Source organism: Podarcis gaigeae, assembly GCF_964106915.1.
Source record: "Podarcis gaigeae genome assembly, chromosome: 4".
NCBI classification, from domain to species: Eukaryota; Metazoa; Chordata; class Lepidosauria; order Squamata; family Lacertidae; genus Podarcis; species Podarcis gaigeae.
This window is the reverse complement of record NC_139677.1, coordinates 98,466,862-98,482,483: the sequence shown is the minus strand read 5'-3', so window position 1 is coordinate 98,482,483 and position 15,622 is coordinate 98,466,862. Positions and strand designations below refer to the sequence as shown.

The following is a 15,622-nucleotide window of genomic DNA, read 5'->3' as shown; positions in this document are numbered from 1 at the left end:
GCCTGAAACCTCCGTCGAACCGGGAACTCCCAGATTTGTAGCTCAGCCTCTGGCCAAGAAGGCACGCCAAAGAACGGTGGGCGCTAGAGCCCCACGTCTTGGAGGCTGCCAACCAAGTGCTCCCCCCGCAAAAAAAATTTAAATTCGTCTCATTTTCCATTGCTTTTCTTTTCCTGCCCAGTACGTTTTTGACGTCAAGAAAACGGAAGATGAAGTGCTCATTTGCATCCAGCAGAAGCCCAAACAGACCAGTCGGAAGGAGGGAAAGGGGGAGAACCTGGCGATCGGATTTGACATCTATAAGGTCAGGAGTGTGTGTTTGTGTGAACCGCTGGCCTGTTTCTGCTTCTTGCTTCTCACCGTTAGTAATAATAATAATAATAATAATAATAATAATAATAATAATAATAATTTATTATTTATACCCGACCCATCTGGCTGGGTTTCCCCAGCCATTCTGGGCGTCTTCCAACTGAATACAGTGGTACCTCGGGTTACATACGCTTCAGGTTACACACTCCGCTAACCCAGAAATAGTGCTTCAGGTTAAGAACTTTGCTTCAGGATAAGAACAGAAATCGTGCTCCAGTGGCAGCGGAAGGCCCCATTAGCTAAAGTGGTGCTTCATGTTAAGAACAGTTTCAGGTTCAGAACGGACCTCCAGAACGAATTAAGTACTTAACCCGAGGTAAAGGTAAAGGGGCCCCTGACCATTAGGTCCAGTCGTGACCGACTCTGGGGTTGCGGCGCTCATCTTGCTTTATTGGCTGAGGGAGCCGGCGTTTGTCCGCAGACAGCTTCCGAGTCATGTGGCCAGCATGACTAAGCCGCTTCTGGAGAACCAGAGCAGTGCACGGAAATGTGGAATCCGAGGTACCCCTGTATTAAAAACAATACAGCATCAGACATTATAAACTTCCCTAAACAAGGCCGCCTTCAGTTGTCTTTTAAAAGTAAAATAGTTATTTATTGCCTTGACATCTGCTGGGAGGGCGTTCCATAGGGCAAGTGCCACCACCGAGTAGGCCCTCTGCCTGGTTTCCTGTAACTTGGTTTCTCACAGTGAGAGAAATGCCAAAAGGCCCTTGGCGCTGGACCTCAGTTTCTGGGCTGAACGATGGGGGTGGAGATGCTCCTTCAGGTATACAGGACCGAAGCCATTTAGGGCTTTAAAGGTCAGCACCAACACTTTGAATTATGCTCGGAAATGTACTGGGAGCCAATGAAGATCTTTCAGGACCGATGTTATATGGTCTTGGCGGTCGCTCCCAGTCACCAGTCTAGCTGCCGCATTCTGGATTAATTGCAGTTTCCAGGTTACCTTCAAAGGTAGCCCCACGTAGAGCGCATTGCAGTAGTCCAAGCGGGAGATAACCAGAGCATGCACCACTCTGGCGAGACAGTCCGTGGGCAGACAGGGTCTCAGCCTGCGTACCAGGTGGAGCTGGTAAACAGCTGCCCTGGACACAGAATTAACCTGCGCCTCCATGGACAGCCGCAGGGACGCAGGTGGCGCTGTGGGTAAAACCTCAGCGCCTAGGGCTTGCCGATCGAAAGGTCGGCGATTCAAATCCCTGCGGCGGGGTGCGCTCCCGTCGTTCGGTCCCAGCGCCTGCCAACCTAGCAGTTCGAAAGCACCCCTGGGTGCAAGTAGATAAATAGGGACCGCTTACTAGCGGGAAGGTAAACGGCGTTCCGTGTGCTGCGCTGGCTCGCCAGAGCAGCGATGTCACGCTGGCCACGTGACCCGGAAGTGTCTCCAGACAGCGCTGGCCCCCGGCCTCTTGAGTGAGATGGGCGCACAAACCCCAGAGTCTGTCAAGACTGGCCCTTACGGGCAGGGGTACCTTTACCTTTACCTTTTCCATGGACAGCTGTGAGTTAGAGACGCGTGGAGGCATTGCTTTCTGTTCTGCTCTACGTTCGTTGCCCGCAGCGCTGTTTCTACTCTCCTGCGGTTCTGCTGCAGAAATTGCATGGTTATTCTTACTATCTTCTGCGGCAACTTTACATGGCTAGCGTAAGTTGCACCAGTTACGTTTTCGTTACGTTTTTTCGCTCTGTTTGTTTCGGCGCAGAGCAACCGCCATGCAAATGTGGGTAGGGGCTTTGGAAACATAATCGAATAGGTGTGGTTTGCTGACTGAAAGCAACAGTGGCAGCAAATGCTAATCATATTGGCTGGATTGATACCCGTTCCGCACACAAGATGAAAAAGCAAACACCAGCAATTTCTACTCCTGTGTCTGTTTCTATCGTAACACCCCCTGAAATATACTCGGAGTCGAGAGTGGATTTCATGCTGTTTATTCAGCTCATAGTGGTGAGGAGGAATGGAAGTTCCCCCATAATGTCTGCTTTATATACATTATTTACACAATGGGCCCCACGTGATTGGCTAATTCCGGGATTCACCTGTAGGCCAATCAGGTTGCAGATTCACTTGCACCTGGAGTTGGATTGGGTGGCTCCTGCGGACCAATCAGACTGCTGCATTCTGTCATCCTATTGTTCTAGGACCAATCAGACTGCTGCATTAAAAGCTTTTCGTGGAGGTAGAGCCCAGCAGTTGTAACTAGTAGCCATCAGCAGCCAGGAATTTGCCCGGTTCTCTTATCTTTCTTTTTTCCACAATTTACACACACACACACACACGAAAGAACATCCAAAAAAAGAGATGGGCTTATATTGGATATTCTTAGACTGAAATAATTGTTACGGTGTACATAATAAAAGAAATCTAAGATAACTATATAAATAGGTAAATATAATAACATTACAAAGAATAAATGACAAAAGATGAGAGAGAGAGAGAGAGAGAGAGAGAGAGAGAGAGAGAGAGGAAAGAAAGGAAAAAAGAAAAAGAAAACCAAAGAGCAAAACTGAAAAACTATTAAAAAATATAAATATCTATCAATCAACAGTAAGCAGTGTTCAATATATTCAGATTTGTTGACTTCCGTCTACTCTTTGCAGTTTCAAGTCAACTACAGTATTACTCGTTTTAATCTATGTTTAATTATCTGTCCCCACCTTGGAGTATGAAATTATTCTTCTGTCTGTGAAATGAATCTAGACACAGCCAAGCATTATTATTGGGACCAAATTTTGTCAAGTAATTTTTATGACATTCCCATTCTTCTTTAACCTTATCTACTGATTGTTAGATAAGGTCCTCTTTTAAAGCCACCTGTCTTGCCTCATGTGGCAGTGAGTTCCGTAGTTTCACACTCTTCTTCTTCTTCTTTCCTGTGCTTTATTCTGCCCAGGTGGAGCTGAATCGAACTTACCGGATGCACACCTTGCAGCCCAAGGTCGCCAGCTCCATCTACATCAATTCCCGCATCGTCTTCCTGAGGACGGACCTGAAGGAAGGTCGCTATGTCATCATCCCCACCACCTTCGAGGCCGGCCACGTGGGCGAGTTCCTCCTCAGGGTGTTCACAGATGTGCCTTCCGACTGCCAGTAAGCTGTTGTCCATGGAGCGGAGGCTTCCTGTAGCCTTTTGATCCTGGCTGGGACCATATCTGCACCTGGCTGCCTGCCCACCCAGCGCTTAGTGGGACTCTGATAATAGAGGATGCTTGGAGTTCAGGGGCAAAGTCACTGACATCTCTCAGGTGTCTCCCCCCTCCTTCCTCTTTCCAGGGAACCAGGGTGGATTTGATTTAAATCAAATCGATTTAAATCACGGTTTAAATCACTGGTCAATAGGACTTGATTTAAATCACCAGTCAGTAAGACTTTATTTATTTATTTATTTATTTATTTATTCATTCATTCATTCATTCATTCATTCATTCATTCATTCATTTATTGCAGAAAGTGGATTTAAATCAAATCGATTTAAATCACTAGTCAGTAAGACTTGATTTAAATCTTTTTTTAAAAAAATAATCTTAATATTTACAACCAGATGAAGGTTTCGTTTGTGGAATAATAAATTTTCAGACTTGATTTAAATCATTTTTTTTATAATCTTAATATTTACAATTACAATATTTTGGAATAATTTGCAGACTTGATTTAAATCACTTTTTAAAATAATCTTAATATTTACCATCAGATAAAGGTTTTGTTTTTGGAATAATAAATTTTCAGACTTAATTTAAATCACTAGTCAGTAAGACTTGATTTAAATCATATATATTTTTTATAGAAAGACCCATTCTTGCTGGTATAATCTTAATATTTACAACCAGATGAAGGTTTCATTTTTGGAATAATAAATTTTCAGAGTAGTTTTTACGGTTTTATTGAAAATTACTGATTTAGTTATACTGTTAGAAACACAAAGACAGGCAATTTTGAAATTGTTGTTTCTATTTGGACAACTTTTCTGCTGTGCTTGATTGGAAGGAGAAAAATAATCATTTCCTTAATAACAATTTAAACAACTTATTTAACTAAAACAAATTATAGCATATGTATCCATGTTTGTTAACTGATGTGGTTAAACAATTTTTTTTTTCAAAAAGAATACTTAGACTGAGTTTTGGCACACATGAAAAACTTAAAAACAAACCCTTATTTCCTGATGAATAGCCTATAATGTAACTTAAATAGAAAACTATCTTTAGAAAGATTTTCCCTCCAAAAGCATTTTATTTTAAAAATCTGATTTAAATAAAAAAAATCTGAAGAAACCAGAGGCCTTTCTCCTGGGCATGGTCGGCCAATTGGTGCCAAAGAAGGATAGAACTTTCTTTATGTATGCTACAACAGCAGCAAGAATACTTATTGCAAAATACTGGATGACACAAGATCTACCCACCCGGGAAGAATGGCAGATGAAGGTGATGGACTTCATGGAATTGGCAGAAATGACTGGCAGAATCCGAGACCAGGGAGAAGAGTTGGTGGAAGAAGACTGGAAGAAATTTAAAGTTTATTTACAGAAACATTGTAAAATTAAGGAATGTTAGAAGGAGGCTGGAATGAAGTTATGTGGCTTTAGCAGAAATATTATAAAGGACTAAATAAAAATAGACTGTTAATGGAGGAAAGGAGGAAAGGTAAAGATACATTATATTAAGATAAATTATAGGATAAAAATTGGGAAGAATGGAAAGGATTTGCTGAAATAGCTAACCGAACTAGAATACAAAAAAGGGAGGTGCGAGGAGGTCAAGGAAACAAGCAAATGAAAGATAAGTTAAGGGAAGGTTCGTTGTGTGTTTTTTTTTAATTGTTTCTATTTTTCTGTTTTTTATAATTATTATTTTTCTTTTTTCTGTTCTCTTTTTTTCTTATTGTGATGTGTTGTTAAGTTTTTGTTTAACTTGGTGTTTTTTCTTTTTCTTTTTGTAACCTTTAAAACTTTAATAAATATTATTTTAAAATAAATAAATAAAATCTGATTTAAATTTTTAAAAATCCGATTTTTATTGATTTTTCTTTTTAAAAAATCATTGATTTTTATCCACCCTGTAGGGAGCTGACCCTGGATGAGCCCCCCCACACCTGTTGGAGCGGGATGTGTGGCTACCCGCAGATGGTGTCACAAGTCCACGTCGTCTCGGCTTCCGGGCTGAAGAACCAGGATTCGCAAGAAGGTGCAGGGCCCCGATCCCACCCCCTTTTCCAACCACACCCATGCGTCACGCCCGAAATCTGCAGGGGGAGGATGAGGAGGAGAGGGGGCATAGCTGTCCACTTTTCCCTTTTCTTGCGAGGAATCCTATTCGGAATAAGGGAATTTCCCTTGAAAAAAGGGAAACGTTGACAGCTAGGAGAGGGGGAGAGTCGCTTCCAAAGAGCAGGGGAGCTTTGGGCTGCTGACAAACCAGACTCGGGGCTTCAACAACCGTTGTTGTCGTTTTAATTCAGGCGCGGACCCCTACGTGATCATTAAATGTGAAGGCGAGAAGATCCGTTCGCCGGTGGTGAAAAGCACTGTGACGCCAGAGTTTGACGTGAAAGGCCTGTTCTACCGCAAGAAGCCCGGGCAGCCCATTGTCATTCAGGTGAGGTTTCCTTTATCAAAGGATCGTAGTACTATAGCAGACACATCCAATAGGTAAATCGTGATCTACTGGTAGATCACTGGACGCCTGCGGTAGATCACTGGCTCCCCTAAAAGAAGATTTCATTTACCTGTGAAAATAAATCACGCAATCTTTGAAGGTGTTTTCAAACACATTCACCCTCACTTATTCCGGCTCGGTACAGAGCTCGCATTAGAGTAATTTTACTGCCAGCAGTATCTCTAATGTGTATCACTCTCAGTGCTTTCCAAATCTCACTTGCTGTTTCAAGGTTTCGCACCTGAGATAACTGAGACATCTCTAAACTCAGAATTAGATTGGCATAGGCTTTGTCCTCCAGTCTTTGGTCTGCTTCGTCTACTTCTTCATCCTCGTCTTTTACAGGAGGGTTAACAATAACAGTCCAACACTGTTCTTTCTTTAACAATGCCCACATCTGTAAATTCCATGACATATAATTGGATTCTCCCAGTTTCTCTACTGGAAAATATGAAGCTCCCCCTTGAGCTCCAGCTCCAAGTCCAGCCATACCTCCACCCAGCTTTCAGCTTTCCACTCAGTCTTTACTCTCACGTGGCTTGAAGAATTGTTCGCCTCCCGGTCTCAAATAGACACAGCCAGCTGCTTGAGAAACGCTGAGTCGCTTCCAGTCTCTGGGTTCTTTTCCACGCTCCGTCTCTGCCCACTCAGGACTGGGCCCATAACCTGTTGTTATTTGCTGTTTACTCGTTTAGTCGTGTCCGACTCTTCGTGACCCCACAGACCAGAGCACGCCAGGCACACCTGTCTTCCACTGCCTCCCGCAGTTTGGTCAAACTCATGTTCGTAGCTTCGAGAACACTGTCCCACCATCTCGTCCTCTGTCGTCCCCTTCTCCTTGTGCCCTCCATCTTTCCCAACATCAGGGTCTTTTCCTGGGAGTCTTCTCTTCTCATGAGGTGGCCAAAGTATTGGAGCGGCTGTTCTTTTTATCGCAGAACTATGTGCAGGGACATGGGTGGCACTGTGGGTTAAACCACAGAGCCTAGGACTTGCCGATCAGAAGGTCGGCGGTTCGAATCCCCGTGACGGGGTGAGCTCCCGTTGCTCAGCCCCTGCTCCTGCCAACCTAGCAGTTCGAAAGCACGCCAAAGTGCAAGTAGATAAATAGGTACCACTCCGGTGGGGAGGTAAACGGCGTTTCTGTGCGCTGCTCTGGTTCGCCAGAAGCGGCTTAGCCATGCTGGCCACATGACCCGGAAGCTGTACTCTGGCTCCCTCGGCCAGTAAAGCGAGATGAGCGCTGTAACCCCGGAGTCGGCCACGACTGGACCTAGGTCAGGGGTCCCTTTACCTTTAACCATGTCCAGCTTTTCTCTTCAATCTTGAGGACTAGATGCTTAGTTTTTTAGATTTTGGTTGGTCGAGGTCTGCTAGGTCCACCGTGGATGCGAGCGGATGCACGCAGCCCTGGTCTGTGGGCACGTTCCTTCTCTGATTGTCCACCAACCTCTGCTTCTCTCCCTCCAGGTCTGGGACCATAACCTAATCAGTGACACCTTTTTGGGCCAGGTGAGCCTTGCAGGTGACCCCAACAACCTCCTGTCGATGCACATTCTCCATCTGGAGGACAAAGGCAGCAAACGCGTCAACGAGCTTCCGGGGACCCTCAAGGTGCAGTTGCTCACCAGCAACGTCCTCACTAACATCTAAAAGAAGAACGGTTCCCTTCGTGCCACCTGTACATCCGATCTCGTAATATACAGCATATATCTATATCTGTACCTGCATCATGTACTGTGCATGCCTTCACTTTTAAAAGGGGACCAGCGCGTTCGGTTTTGTTTTGTTTTGATTTGATTTTTATACAACGGTGCCTTTTCAAGAAGTGGGGGGAAAGCGTAATTTTACTGCCAGCTCTGGGCATCTGGGCAGTATAAAGGAGTCCCACTCGGGGCTGTATGTTTACACAGAGAAATCTGTCTCTCATGCGCACATGCGTGGCTGGGGTTGGGCTTTGTACCCAGCCTGGAGAAAAAACCACATATTGCCAACCTGGGCGAAGGGCTCATTTCTTAATTCCCATATCCCCGAAGGTGCTGTCCCCAAAGGCGGGAAAAGGCAGGGAGTAGACGAGGTCTCGCTTGAAGGATGCTCAGGAAGAAACACCAGGAATTTGTTGCTTCGATGCTCCCTCCATGCACAAGTTAGGGCAGGCAAATTCTCTGCCCAGGACTTGCATCTGTGTTGTGATTTTGTGGCAGGCCAATAAAAGTCTGGAAAACCTCGTACTGAGGGCAGACGTTGCTGCGCCTCTGATTTAGATTTCTCTTTTTCTTCCTAAAGAGATCAAGTTTCTAGACCTCATGGGTGCAAACATGTGGGCAAAGCCAACTGAAATCTCAGAATGCCATATTTCCTGTAGCAGAAGGGTGGAGCTTTTAGTGGCTCATGTCCGTCTCACCCGTTGAGTAGCAAAAACCCAGAATGCAATTGCACAAAAATGAGAGGTGAATATTTAGCCAGAGATTCCGTGATTGCCAGAGGTTGCAGGATTGGTTCAGGGTTTCAGATGCGCAGCTACATAAGCATCACCATTTCCTGGAAGATACTGAGGAAAAAGGGTGAGGTGGGTCTCATAAAGGGAATAAAGAATGGTCTGGATATGCTAGACTTGTTGAAATGTCTCTGTGTGGGAGAGGGGCGGAAAGTTTTCGTAGAAAATGCACAGTTTGGAGAAAGTGGACGGGGCGAAGTTTTTCTTCCTCTCTTTTAACTTGGGGACAATTCAATGAAGATGGATGTAAAGAGATTCAGACCAGGCAAAAGAAAGTATTTCACACAGTGCATAGTTGGAACTACGTAAGTCGCTACTACAAGGTAGCGGAGACACCCACTGACTTGGTGACTTGCACGTGACTTCCAACAAGCGTTGACCTTCCATTACCATTTATAGTTAACATAGCAAGCGGTGGTATAGCTCAGTGGTTAGAGCATCTTCTCTGCATGCGGAAGGTCTCGTGTTCAGTTCCCAGGCAGGGCTGAGAAATATCCCTGCCTGAAGCCCCAGAGAGCAGCTGCCAAGTCAGTGTTGACAATACTGATCTAGATAGACCTTCCCACGTTCCTATGCACCTTTGGTCTCACATACTGCAACCATATGGAAGGTGCCTGCTGTTGCTTTTAAACGGCATTGCACGTGCAGCAAAACCAGGGCAGTATTTGTCATGTATTTCCCATATAAGAGACACTCTCTGCTTGTAGAAAACTAGCCTCATGAGCAAGAAGGTCTCTATCTCCCTGATGTTCTGTGTGCTAGATTTCTATATGCAAGAAAGGTTTGATTTTGGTTTTTTAAAAAAGGTGATCATTTTGGAGAGCCTTAGCAAAATGCATTTCCGGACTGAAATGGGAGGGAATTCCATCTGGAGAATTCAACCACAGATTTAATTCCAACTTGTGCATTTCAGGGTGGTGTGTTTGTGTGTGTGATGGGAATATTGCCCGTAATAAATAAGCCATAACATCAATAGGGCTTTCAATTTAATCTGTTTATCGGGACCAAAAATACCTTCAGATGTTTACTTTGGGGTTTGTTTGTTTGTTTTTAAATAAAAAGAACGGCTCAAATGTTTATTATTCTAGCCAAAACTTCCTTCGCTGTTTCCGCCCATTCTTTAGGGATATAAGAGTTGGGCTTTTGGTACTTGGAAGTTGTCATTTCTTAGTAAAACTGAGATTGTTTTCAGAGAGGGAATGGACAATCAGGATTGGGCGTGTGATCCATAGGTGATGTTTCTGATTTAAGGCCTGCTGGTTCCATCAGTTGTTTTTTGTACCTTTATGAAGTCTTATCACTCGCACTTTATCCAATAAATGCCCCGTGACGTGTATGAATGCAAACTGAGGAAATGTATTATTGAGAGGTCGCAATTTTAGACAATGTTGAAATTGACTGGCTGTATGAGATTTGCAATTAAAAGCCAAAAATAATGGCTGAGTTATCAATAAATTACATGACTTTGAGTTTTCTTTCTTTCTTTCTTCCTCTCCGCGCTTTCTCCGAGGTGTTGCATTCACACATCATTTTCACACGCACACGAGAAGGGTGTTTCACGATGGGTGTGTGAATAGGGCTGAGCTAAAATCACCCCCTCAACTTTACAGCACTAGGTTCACGTAGATAGCCATGTTGGTCTGACACAGTCGAAATAAAAAATAATAATAAAAGGTTTTAAATAATGTCCAGTAAGCACCTTAGAGACCAACTAAGTTTGTTCTGGGTATAAGCTTTTGTGTGCATGCACACTTCTTCAGATGCACTGAAACAAAAGTCACCAGACCCTTATACAGTGGTACCTCAGGTTACATACGCTTCAGGTTACAGACTCCGCTAACCCAGAAATAGTGCTTCAGGTTAAGAACTTTGCTTCAGGATGAGGACAGAAATCATGCTTCGGTGGCGCAGCGGCAGCGGGAGGCCCCCATTAGCTAAAGTGGTGCTTCAGGTTAAGAACAGTTTCAGGTTAAGTATGGACCTCCGGAATGAATTAAGTACTTAACCTGAGGTACCACTGTATATAGTGGGAGGGTGGGCTGGGGTTTTTCTCAGGAGGGTAGTAGGAGATGGGTGATTGACTCTTGACGACTGTTAACGACTGCAATTAGTCCTACAGGAAAAAGCAAGGGATAGTATGCAGATGACCAAAAATAGCTTTAACACATGGGTAGGCAAACTAAGGGACGCGGGTGGTGCTGTGGGTTAAACCACAGAGCCTAGGACTTGCCAATCAGAAGGTTGGCGGTTCGAATCCCCGCGACGGGGTGAGCTCCCGTTGCTCAGTCCCTACTCCTGCCAACCTAGCAGTTTGAAAGCACGTCAGAGTACAAGTAGATAAATAGGTACCGCTCCGGCAGGAAGGTAAACAGTGTTTCCGTGCGCTGCTCTGGTTCGCCAGAAGCGGCTTAGTCATGCTGGGCACATGTCCCGGAAGCTGTACACCTGCTCCCTCGGCCTATAAAGCGAGATGAGCACCGCAACCCCAGAGTCGGTCACAACTGGACCTAATGGTCAGGGGTCCCTTTACTTTAGGCAAACTAAGGCCTGGGGGCCAGATGTGGCCCAATTGCCTTCTAAATCCAGCCCACAGACAGTCTGGGAATCAGCCTGTTTTTACATGAGTAGAATGTGTCCTTTTATTTAAAATGCATCTCTGGATTATTTGTGTGGCCTGCCTGGTGTGTTTACATGAGTAGAATGTGTGCTTTTATTTAAAACGCATCTCTGAGTTATTTGTGGGGCATAGGAATTCGTTCATTTTTTTCCCCTTCAAAATATAGTCTGGCCTTGCACAAGGTCTGAAGGACAGTGGACCGGCCCCCTGCTGAAAAAGTTTGCTGACCCCTGCTTTAGCATATGTAATGAGACAAGAATCTCATATCTCTTTTCAGACCAGGTCTCTCCTTAGTTTTCAGTTTAGTAATAAGTTGTAATTCAGCGACGTCTCTTTCAAGTCTATTCCTGAAATTCTTTGGCATAGTAGGGTTTAGTCTGTTTGTCCAATATAAATAGCACTGTTTGCAAAGCAAGAAAAGACCCCTATCTGCATTGCCAATGATTTGGAGGTGGGCTTCAAACACTTGTAACAGCAACCATGCTCTCTTTCTTCTCGGCAAGAATAAAAGTCATAATTTAAAAATGTTTAACGAGCCCAGCCGTTGCAGTCAATCACAATTTGTAGTTTCTCCCACTTCTCCCCACACCGTGGAGCTATTGTGCTTGGAATATTGCTTGTTAAGAGGAGATGGTTCTGTTTTTGTTTCGCATTGGCCGATCGCTTTGGTCTGAGCCCAACACTGGCCTTCTTCCTTGTCCGAATGCAGATCTAACAGCAGCTGAAAAGTCTTTATTTTATTTTTATTTTTAAAAAAATTCAAGAAAAGAAAAAGAAACAAAGAACAATACATAACACTGTAAACACATTTATGTACATGTTTTCCAAAATATAGACTAATAAGGAAAAAGACAAAAGAAAAGAAAATAATACTTTTCATAACCAATATTACCAAATTCATGCTTCAAACATTACAATATGTAAATCCTGGTTAAAATATTTTAAAAGACTTCCACCGCATTCACCACATGTTATCTTGCTCGCCTTTACATCTGTTCTTCAATCATTTCTCTTCCTTAGGTTCTTTCATAATCCATCAAATCTTTATGTTCTCCATATTCTCCACAAGGTTAGTCTAAGCACAACCAAACTTTTGTATTTGAGCCCTGCTTGTATAGATATTCATTTAAGCATTCCCATTGTTTCTGTATTATAGTTTTGGGTTTATGCCTTATTAAATCCGTCAATTTTGCTAACTCCAGGTACTCCAGGTACTTAACCATTCCCCTTTTGTTGGGATATAATTTCCTTTCCAATGACTGTCTACCAACATTCTCGCTGCTGTTGTTGCATACAGAAAGATGTTAATTTTGTCTTTGGGGGATATCCTTACTGAAAAGTCAGAAGGGATGGACGATTTAGGCGACAACTACAGTGCTGTGTGGAAATACTGCTTGTCTTGCTAAATCTCTTCTTTCTCTCTTTTGTCTTTGAAATTTCTCCGATACTTCCACCTGGCAAAGGACTTCCCAAATTACAGTGGTGCCTCGCAAGACGAAAAGAATCTGTTCCGCAAGTCTCTTCGTCTTGCGGTTTTTTCGTCTTGCGAAGCATGGCTATTAGCGGCTTAGCGCTATTAGCGGCTTAGCGGCTAAGTGGCTTAGCAGCTATTAGCGGCTTAGAAAAAGGGGGGGGGAGCGAAAAAAATCGCAAGACTCGCAAGATGTTTTCGTCTTGCGAAGCAAGCCCATAGGGAAATTCGTCTTGCGAAGCGCCTCGAAAAACGGAAAACCCTTTCGTCTAGAGGGTTTTTCGTCTTGCGAGGCATTTGTCTTGCGGGGCACCACTGTAATCTGGATCATTTCAATTTAGGAACCGGTGCAACTTTCGGCACCGATCCTAATCAAGTTTAGCACATCCTGGGTAAGGATTGGTTTTCTCGTTCCCCTTTTCCCAGTCTTAAACTCAGCACACATTTCTGCAACAAACTGCGGTTTAAAGATCTACATAATGAAAATTCGGCCGCAATTTCGTGTGAATTTCTCCGAATAAACCCATTTTTTTGTATGCAGTTTTGACTAACATACCCATTTGTGCAAGGGACATGGGTGGCACTGTGGGTTAAACCACTGAGCCTAGGACTTGCCGATCAGAAGGTCAGCAGTTCGAATCCCCGCGACAGGGTGAGCTCCCGTTGCTCGGTCCCTGCTCTTGCCAACCTAGCAGTTCAAAAGCACGTCAAAGTGCAAGTAGATACCTTCTGGCGGGAAGGTAAACGGCGTTTCCGTGTGCTGCTCTGGTTTGCCAGAAGTGGCTTAGTCATGCTGGCCACATGACCCAGAAGCTGTATGCCGGCTCCCTCGGCCAGTAAAGTTTTAAATAAAACAAATAATAAATAGAATAGCTGTAGTGCTTCCCTTTTTTGAGGGGAGTGTAGGATTTGTCCTTTTTATTGTATGGTTGGATGATTTTTTGTTGTTGCTGTTTTGTATATAGGGGTTTTTGTGGTTTTTTTGGCCTTTGTTTTCCGTCAGTTTTGTTCCTTCGCATATTACCCCATTTTACGAATTCCACTTGGGACAAACAAAGGCAGCAAATGGGTGCCATAAATAAGGATTTGTTTATTTCTATTCATGAATCGCTTCCCGTGAAAGGTCTCAGAGCGATTTCACAATAAAGGTGTTGGCAATAAAAGCAATGACTCAATTTCATTTCTAAAAACAATTACAACATTTCATTTTTGTTGGGGGGGGGGACACTTCTATTTACATTTATCTATTTATACTTTTCACGTTTATACATTTCACTGATTTTATACATTTCAATTATTTCACGATCACATTGACAATTCCAAACTTGTCTTCATTCCCCCTCTTTCTACGGTTCCTTAAATTCATGTTTGATATCTTCTGCATATCCAAATTAACTTAATTTACTCATCTTCTTCAAAAAATATACTCTTATGATGCTGCATGTTATTACAATAATCCTGCCAACGTTTTTTATCTGTTTATAATTGATCTTTAAATATTCAATAAGCCACTTCCATTGTTTCGTGTAAAAAAATCTGTTATCCTGATTTCTTATTCTTCCGGTAAGTTCCACCATTTCTGTATATTCCATAAAGTGCGGGGGCGGCGGCACTTCTTTATATGAAAAGAATTTTAAATCTAATACTCATTCGGACTAGGATATCAATGGTATTAATAAATAATAAGTAAAACAAGAGCCCACCTGGGTCAGGCCAAGGACCCATCCAGTCTAGCATCATCTTCTCACAGTGGCCAAACAGTTGCCTTCGAGAAACCAGCAATCAGGATTCGAACACGAGCATCTCTCCCCTGCTGAAGTTTCCAGCAACTGGGATTCAGAATTATTGCTGCCTCTGTGGAGGCAGAACTTCTTTCTTCTTCTTTGGCAATCCCTCGTAGCCGAGTAAGATAGGTAAAGGTAAAGGTACCCCTGCCCGTACAGGCCAGTCTTGACAGACTCTGGGGTTGTGCGCCCATCTCACTCAAGAGGCCAGGGGCCAGCGCTGTCCGGAGACACTTCCGGGTCACGTGGCCAGCGTGACATCGCTGCTCTGGCGAGCCAGAGCCGCACACGGAAACGCCGTTTACCTTCCCGCTGGTAAGTGGTCCCTATTTATCTACTTGCACCCGGAGGTGCTTTTGAACTGCTAGGTTGGCAGGCGCTGGGACCGAGCAGCGGGAACGCACCCCGCCGCAGGGATTCGAACCACCGACCTTTCGATCGGCAAGTCCTAGGTGCTGAGGCTTTAACCCACAGCGCCACCTGCGTCCCAGCCGAGTAAGATAGTCTTCCATAAACACGGTTTTAACAATGAGTCCGTAAGTGACTGTGGAGGCCAATTATGGATCCACACGTCCTTCCACAGTGGGGACATTGGTTTCCGGGCAGGAGTTGATCACGGTGTGGATTTGCCAAGCGTGCCTTCCTCCTAGCGCATTTCTCCCTTGCGTCCTGAATTCGAGTGTCTTCAAAGCCCATGACACCTTTGGCAAAGGCTGTTCTCCAACTGGAGCGCTCGCAGGCCAGTGTTTCCCAGTTGTCGGTGTTTATACTACATTTTTTTAGATTTGCCTTGAGACAGTCTTTAAACCTCTTTTGTTGACCACCAGCATTATGCTTTCCATTTTTAAGTTTGGAACACAGTACAGTGGTACCTTGGGTTACATGTGCTTCAGGTTCCATACACTTCAGGTTACAGACTCCGCTAACCCAAAAATATTACCTTGGGTTAAGAACTTTGCTTCAGGATGAGAACAGAAATTGTGCTCCGTCGGTGCGGCGGCAGCAGGAGACCCCATTAGCTAAAGTGGTGCTTCAGGTTAAGAACAGTTTCAGGTTAAGAACGGACCTCCGGAACGAATTAAGTACTTAACCAGAGGTACACTGTACATGGTTCTCTGCCCCTCCCCTGCGTTTCATCCTCACAACAGCCCTGTGAGGTAGGTTAGGTTGAGAGGCAGGGACTTGATTCCCAGTGAGTCTGTCCCCCAGTGAGCTTTGTGGCCGAG

General features: G+C 44.2%; 1 protein-coding gene across 1 annotated transcript in view; it reads left to right on the top strand.

The window, feature by feature from the left end:
* CAPN5 (calpain 5) overlaps nt 1-9,993 on the top strand; it is a 92,671-nt gene extending 82,678 nt beyond the window's left edge. Inside the window, exons 9-13 of the mRNA XM_083736752.1 lie at nt 182-304; nt 3,270-3,466; nt 5,435-5,556; nt 5,831-5,967; nt 7,498-9,993. Of these exons, the coding sequence (XP_083592878.1) occupies nt 182-304; nt 3,270-3,466; nt 5,435-5,556; nt 5,831-5,967; nt 7,498-7,680 (762 nt within the window). The 3' untranslated portion in view covers nt 7,681-9,993. The remainder of the gene's footprint in view (nt 1-181; nt 305-3,269; nt 3,467-5,434; nt 5,557-5,830; nt 5,968-7,497) is intronic.
* The last annotated feature ends 5,629 nt before the right edge of the window (nt 9,994-15,622 follow it).